The 7,937-nt window shown below is 46.0% G+C and overlaps 1 protein-coding gene across 1 annotated transcript in view; it reads right to left on the bottom strand.

Moving 5' to 3' along the window:
• The window catches only part of NT5E (5'-nucleotidase ecto), a 31,763-nt gene that overhangs the window by 19,987 nt on the left and 3,839 nt on the right, over positions 1 to 7,937 (bottom strand). Inside the window, 2 exon segments of the mRNA XM_021706812.1 lie at positions 5,739 to 5,751; positions 5,753 to 5,928. Coding sequence (XP_021562487.1) covers positions 5,739 to 5,751; positions 5,753 to 5,928 — 189 coding nt within the window.

Genomic DNA, 7,937 nt, shown 5'->3' with positions numbered 1-7,937 from the left:
AAAAAAAAAAAAAAAAAAAAAAGAAAATGAGGTACTTCCGTTAAAAGAAAAACCACCCAGGAATCAAGGAAAGAAATCCTACTTTTTAGGGAGTCTGCACTTGTGAACATTCACTTGACAGCCCTGGACATGCGTCCAGCCTTCCATGTGCCAGGCTGGTAAGGAGAGAGAGGTGAAACCTTCTGGACGGGCAGCAGAGCGAGGCAAGCGGCCGGAGGTTCCCTAAGGCCGGAGGCTGGCTCTGAAGGGAAGGATGGGTAAGAAAGCTTTAGGGACCGGGGGACGTGACCAGGGAAGTGGAGGGTGGAGTTCTGGTGATGCGGCCATTCTGGAGACGTCCAGGTCTCCGTCGGTGGCCCCACAGATGAAGCTGCGGAAATGGAGTGCGGGTGGCAGCCACAGGTTGGGCGAGTCCAGGGACACGGAGCCCCAGGGACTGGGCCAACCACCCACAGGAACACCCTGCCAGGATCAAGGAAGGAGCTGGGGTGGAGAAGAAGATGGGAAATGGGTGCTAGCTTTTGGGTGATGGGGGAGATTGCTTGGCGGTCACTAGATGGCAGGAATAAGACCGGGACAGGGAGCTGAGTCTCAGACGAGTCAGAGGGGTAAAGTTCACAGCAGTAGCCTCAGGAAGTTTTAAGGTAGGCCACCAGATTTTTTTTCTTTTTAGTTTCCCCAAATCTTGAAAAGTAAGCAGTCAGGGTCAGTGCATAGATAACTTTCTAGGGACGCGGGTGTTAGAACGGGAGGGATCACAGAATTGACAAGTCCAACCCCTTTACTATGCAGACACGGAGACTGATGCTTACACTCACCCAAGGCTACAGCTAGCCTGACTGACCTGCAGAATCCAAAATTCAGTTTAACTCTTGGAAGACGGCATCGAGGAATTCCTTCAAGGATGGCACAGAGACTGGGGTCTCCTGGCCTACCTGCCATAGGTTTCAACCTGCACTCATGTCATTACCTTTTTCTCTACAGGCAACAGCATGCATGAACCAGTTCAGGGCTCTAGGATTTGACTTTTTTAGAGAAACCATTGGCACTGTAGCCCTCATGCATGCAACTTTAATGTTTTGTAAGCTTGGCGGGGAAGTCTTCTCTGCAGTCGGACATGAGCATGATTGGGCAACGCCAGGGTTATAGGCACGCGTCCAGTAGTCAGGATCAAAAGAAATGGAGCGGGAATGACTTTCAATATTCAGAGGGGACCAGTTCACGCACTCTTTCAAGGATGACTTACTTAAAGCTGATTTTTTAAAAATAGGGGCTAGCTACAAACAATAAAGTTCATCTAATGGGTGGTAACTGGCATTAAAAAATCAAGTAACAGAACAGAAAATACCAGGATGGAATCCAGTTGCTTTGGGAAAGTTTTATTTCAGGTGTGTGTGTATGTTGGGTCCTGGGTGAGCTGAAATGGCTCTCAGTAAGACTTAAAATTCCCATGAATGTATTACTTCAACTATATTTTATTAACTAATTATATTTAACAGATTCATTATTTTAATTTTATGCTAACCTAATTCCATACAATGATTCCATGGAGTTTTTGGTTTTTTTTTTTTAAATACTGGGAAAACTTGTTTAAACAGGTAAATATGCCTCTGGAATTACTTTTAATTGTATGTTCATGCCTCAAAACAATGAGTATCAAAATGGGAAATTTTCATGAGAACAAGTTTAATCGTGGTCAGCGATCACGAAATGAGGAACTAAGACTCAGCTTTCTTAGAGACCATAATTATCGACTTCAAGGTTTATAGACAAGCAAACTATAGTTTTTATCATCAAATCTTTCTTTCATCCAGTCGTTAAGCATGGACTGAATTCATCTACTTAGCAAAGGAACACACAGTTGGTTCTCCATGGGTTCTGCATTTGAGGACAAAAAATATTTCTTAAGCAAATGAAGAGCTGTGTCTGTACTGAACATGTACAAACCTTTTTCTTGTAATTATTCCCTAAAAATATACTATAACAACTATTTACCCAGCATTTATTTTATTTAAAAAAAAATTTTTTTTGACTTATTATAGAGATGAGGTCTCGCCAGGTTGCCCAGGCTGGTCTCAAACCCTTGGACTTAGGCAATCCTCTCGCCTCAGCCTTCCAAAGTGCCAGGATTACAGGTGTGAGCTACTGTGCCTGGCTTACACAGCATTTAGCTTGTATGAGGTATCATAAGTTGAGATGATTTAAGAATACGGGAAGAGGTATGTAGATGATATGCAAATACTACACCATTTTATATACAGGACTTGAGCTTCTGTGGATTTTGGTATCCATGTCCCAATTCCCCATGCATATTGAGGGATGACTGTACTATTACAAGAACAAAAGGACAGGTTGCAAACTTTTTTTTTTTGAGGTGGAGTCTCACTCCATCACCCAGACTGGAGTGCAGTGGCACGCTCACGGCCACCGCGGCCTTGACCTGCTGGGCTCAGGTGATCCTTCCGCCTCAGCCTTCCAAGCAGCTGGGATCACAGGCGTTCGCCACCATATCTGGCTAATTTTTTGACTTGTAGAGATGAGGTCCTGCCAAGTTGCCCAGGCTGGTCTCAAACCTGTGGGCTCAGGCAATCCTCTCACCTCGGCCTCCCAAAGTGCTGGATTATAGGCGTGAGCCACCATGCCTGGCCTTAATAAAAGATGAATTTTTTTTTTTGAGTCAGAGTCTCACTCTGTTGCCCAGGCTGGAGTGCAGTGGCACACTCACGGCCACCGCAGCCTCGACCTGCTGGGCTCCGGTGATCCTTCCCCTTTAACCTTCCAAGTAGCCGGAACTACGGTGTGTGCTACCATGCCCAGCTAACTTTTTGAGATATGGTAGAGACGAGTTCTCACCCAATTGCCCAGGTTGGTCTTGAACCCCCGGGCTCAGGCAATGCTCTCGTTTTGGCCTCCCAAAGTGCTGGGATTGCCCTCACTAAGAAAGTTCACACCCTTGTCCGCTGCCAGTCATCACCCCCGTCACATTACAGATGGCCTGATATGTGCTTGGGGCTGTTCTCACCGTTTTGTATACATATGCTTTCCGTGAATCAATATGCATCCTTGTGAGTCATGTAAGCGCTTAATCTATTTTTTTAAAAAAGGCCCTTTTGTCAGGACCCACTAAATGAATTTCATAGTCACTAGTGGGTGTAACTCAGCCGGAAATCACCCTTTACCTGTGTCTACCCGAGGTAAAATGCCAGCGGAGGAAGTGAATTAGCACACAGTCCTGGCATTCTTTTCTTAAGTCAAGGCCACCTCTACTTTGTGAGTTACCATTTTGACGGGCATATTTTTACTGGCAAGTAACCTTCACAACACCATACAGCAGGATATAGCTATTTGTAGTTTATAAAGTACGGTCACATGTTTTCACACCTCACATAATTTTCACAATAACGCAGCACTTCGGGTGTTATCACCTCCGGTTTTGAAGCTAAGCTAGCAAGTCAGAGAGGTTAAGTAAGCTGCTCAAAGTTAATGGACCCACTATTGTGTTCTTCTGTTTGTATAATTTGTATCTTGTTTTCTGATTGTAAAAATAACATGCGCTCGTGAAAATACTCAAAAGTATTATGAAAAAATAAAAATTATTTTCATAGTGACAACCTTTTTTAACATTTCTGGGTATTTTCTACTGTTGGTTTGTTTTTAAGTTTTACTTTTATAAAATAGGGTGGCCTTTGATAGCCCACATAAGGACAGAAGAAGTCACAGCCTCTTGGGAGAGGGGGGCTGATCCCATGCCAAAGCTTTCCTTACAACTGCTGGACAATGGAACAACATAAAAACCAACAACCTGGCCAGGTGCAGTGGCTCAAGCCCATAATCCCAGCACTTTGGGAGGCTGAGGCAAGAGGACTGCCTGAGCCCAGGGGTTCGAGACCAGCCTGGGCAACCTGGTGAGACCTCGTCTCTACAATAAATCAAAAAATTAGCCAGGCGTGGTAGTGCGCACCTGTAGCTCCAGCTACTCGGAAGACTGAAGTGGAAGAATTGTCTGAGCCCAGCCGGTCGACGCTGGGGTGACCGTGAGTATGCCACTGCACTCCAGCTTGGGCAACAGAGTGAGACTCTGACTCAAAACAAGCAAACAATCCCATTAAAAACTGAGCAAAGGACGTGAACAGACATCTCTCAAGAAGAAAGGCAAGCCAAGAAATACAAGCAAAGCAATACAAGCAGACAACAAACACATGAAAAATGTTCAATATCACTAATTGTCCGAGAAAAGCAAATTGAAACCACAAATGAGACATCACCTTACACCAGAGTGACTGTTAGTAAAACAGCAAAAAACATGTTGGCGTGTTTGTTCGTGTTGGCATAAATATGGAGAAAAGGGAGCACGGATACACTGTTGGTAGGAACATAAACTAGTTCACCCTCTATGAGAAACAGTATGGAAATTTCTCAAATAACAAAAAAATAGAACTACCATTCGACCCAGCAATCTTTCTACCCAAGTGAAAAGAAGCCATCGTACAAAAAAGACACCTGTGGCTGCATGTTTATTGCAGCACTATTCACACAGCAAAGTCATGTTACCAATGTAAGTGTTCATCAGCAGTTGACTGAAAACAGAAAACTGGTACACACACACCGTGGAATACGACGCAAAAAAAAAAAAAGAATGAAATCATGTCTTTGGCAACTACGTGGAGAAATTGGAGGCCATTTTCCCAAGAGAACTAACACAGAAAGCGAAAACCAAACACCCCATATTCTCCCTTGTAAGTGGGAGCCAAACAACGGACACACACGGAAATAATGACCCTGGGACTCCAAAAGGGACCGGCAGGGGGTGGAGCAACGGTGGAAAAATGACCTGTTGGGCCCGTTGGCAGGAGAGGTACTCTAGAAGCCCAAGCCCCACCAGTATACCACGTGCCCACGTGACACACATGCACAGGCACTCCTCGAATCGAAAATAAGTTCTTGAAACAATTTTAGAGAGCTGTTCCCAGCCAGGCTCTCTTCTTCCTTTTTGGGAGCGTCCTTCGAAGATCCGTGCAGTCAGTGCACGATGGGGCAGGGGAAAGACAGAAACACACTCAAAAGTTTTGGGACACTGACACTGTCAATTCAAACCAGAAAAAAGAACCCAACGTTTTTCTAACTAAAATTACCTAACACTCAGCTGAGAGAGAGAGAGACAGGGAGAGAGCGGAGAGGGGAGGAGAAGAGAGGGAGGGAGATGCAAGAACTCCAGGGACGGTGTGGCCGTGTGGCCTCCGGGACACTTCTAGTCCCCACACACAGCGGAGTGAGGACTCTAACCCAGAGGTCCAGCTTCTGCTCCCTGGGTGACCTACATACCAAATCCTGTCCCCTTGAGCTACAGAGGTCCCGTTTACATCATCTTGCCTATGCTTCGCATCTTTTATATGACTTGCTGCTTTTTGATACGAGTCTATCACACAGTGATTCTTGCTGGGGGCTCAGTAACCTTTTATCATCTAGACACTATGTATATAGGTTTCAAATGTAGTTGAGATGCAAATAAATTAAGTGAACTTATGATCATGAAAGCAATGAATTATTCTTAGTAATGTCTCCGAGTAAGATTGATACATGCCCCCGTTCGATGTGCACTACACACATAGTGTATTATAGATTATATTACGTATTACACATGAAATAACAGTAAAACTCGTAATAGCAACAGTTACAAAGGGAAAGCGAAGTAACTTATCTGGACGTCCTCGCCCTGTAATCCTTCCAAAAGCAGTTACCTGTGTAAAGAAAACGTGTTGGAGTGTCCTCCCACCACGACGTCCACACCTCTCACTTTCTGAGCGATGAGTTTATCCATTTCAAAACCAGAGTGTCCCAGCGCAATAATTTTGTTCACGTTCAGAGTTTTTAACTTATCTACCTCAGGTTGCAATGCAGTGATTTCATCTTCAAATACTAGATTCGTTCCTAAGGAGCAAAATAAACAAAATGACATTTATTAACGATAATTTTTATTGTATTGCTTATCATATCTACTAACATGCCAAGTGTAAATACTTTAATTTACTGACGCTCTTAAATTAGTAAAGCCAAAACATATTTATGTACTAAATGCAAAACCCCTAAGAAGTAAATAAAAATTTAAAGGAGCATCCAGTTCGATTTGCTTTATTTTGCATTCGTTTAAGGTTGTTATTTTGCTTGAACTCGGTCTCAAACTATGAGGAGGCTTCAGATATGGTTTGTTGTTTTTTATTTTAATGAACGAATTCACTTAGAGACAGGGTCTCACTCTGTCATCCAGGCTGGAGTGCAATAGCGAGATCATAGTTTACTCTAACCTTGGCCTCCTCCCGACTCAGCCTCCCAAGGAGTTGGGGCTAGAGGCACCCACTACCACGCCCAGCTAAGTTTCTGACATTTGGCAGAGACAAGGTCTCACTAGGCTGCCCAGGCTGGTCTTAAACTCCCGGGCTCAAAGCATCCTCCACTTCAGCCTCCCAAATTGTTGAGATGACAGGCATGAGCCGCCGTGCCCAGCCAGTTTGCTTTATATACTTTTTCATATTTCAACTTTCACGGTATCCATGCAAGAAATGCTTCAGCATGTTGGCACGACGTATAAAGCAGGATCAGAAAATCCAAGGCATTGGTTGGAAACTTGGGATGGTCAGTCTTCACAGCTAAACCTGTCAGCAAGCAGTCCTTGCATGCCAGTCTTCACACGGCGGCTGGGAACTGAGTGGTGCTCACTTTAAGTGGACGTCAGCGTGACAGCATTATGGAGCTCTGCATTAAATAGGACACACATCTAGTGACAAGAGAGTCCTCCAGGTAGTCCAGCCGCCCTGTGCGAACGTCTAAGAACCGGCTCTAACCTGAAGATGAATGAGAGCTCATGACGAACTCCCGACCTGCAGGAGTCTGCAGACCCTACGTTGGAAAGTTCTCATCTCCCAAAGAGCAATGAGATTAAGGAAAGGCATCCCTTGGTCCACTGTGACGTCTAGGAGTCTCTGTGGGTCTCCGCAGGGATCGCTTGAGTCTGTCACTTCAGTCAACGCCACACGTGCAAATGGTGAGGAAGGAGAATCCATGCCTGAGTCACAGCCAAGGAGGCCCCAGACCGGCGGCCTGAACACCAGCAGCGCTCAGACACGTTGACCCAGTGAGGTTGCCAGTGGCTGGCAGGCAACACTGGAAAAGCAGGGGCTGTGGCAGCTCTGCCTCCACTGTTGGTCATGAGCACACGGAAGATCATCTGCTTCTGCGGGTCACCCCAAGGAGCTCAGGGCTTCCCATCATCCCTCAGCGTCGTGTCCCTTCTCGGTCAGCCCTCCCCCCAAGCATTCCGTTCAGAGGACAAGGGGCACCCTGCCCCCTGCTGCACTTGCCATCTCCCTCCCGCTAATTCCTTCCCCATCGCTCTCACCACCTCCTGACACAGCACATTTCCCTACTCATTCCCCACTGTGCACGAGCACTCCAGGGGAAAGGGGTTTGTGGTCAGTATCCCCGGTGCCTGGAACAGAACCTGGCACACGGACAGGTATTCAGGGCACTGAATGAATGCTGAGAGAAGACTACCCTTCCCTGCCTTGGTTTGGCTGGCAAGAAGGAACAAAAAAGTTCAGAGACATGCCGCTGAGAACCAAGGACTGGATTCTCATAATACATCGGAAACCAGTCGGGCGTGGTGGCTCACGTCTGTCATCCCAGCACTTGGGGAGGCTGAGGAGGGTGGATTGCTTGAGCTCAGGAGTTTGAGTCCAGCCTGGGCAACACAGTGAAACTTCATCTCTACCCAGAACTGAAAATTAGCTAGGCATGGTGGTGCATGTCTGTAATACTCAGGATGCTGAGGTGGATGGATCGACTGAGCCCAGGAGATCAGGGCTGTGGTGAGCTGTGATCATCGTGATCATCCACTACACTCCAGCCTGGGCAACAGAGTGAGATCCCAGCTCAAAAAAAAA

This window comes from Carlito syrichta, unplaced genomic scaffold, assembly GCF_000164805.1.
Source record: "Carlito syrichta isolate Samal-C Ts95f unplaced genomic scaffold, Tarsius_syrichta-2.0.1 Scaffold316036, whole genome shotgun sequence".
NCBI classification, from domain to species: domain Eukaryota; kingdom Metazoa; phylum Chordata; class Mammalia; order Primates; family Tarsiidae; genus Carlito; species Carlito syrichta.
This window is presented reverse-complemented; position numbering and strand designations above follow the sequence as displayed.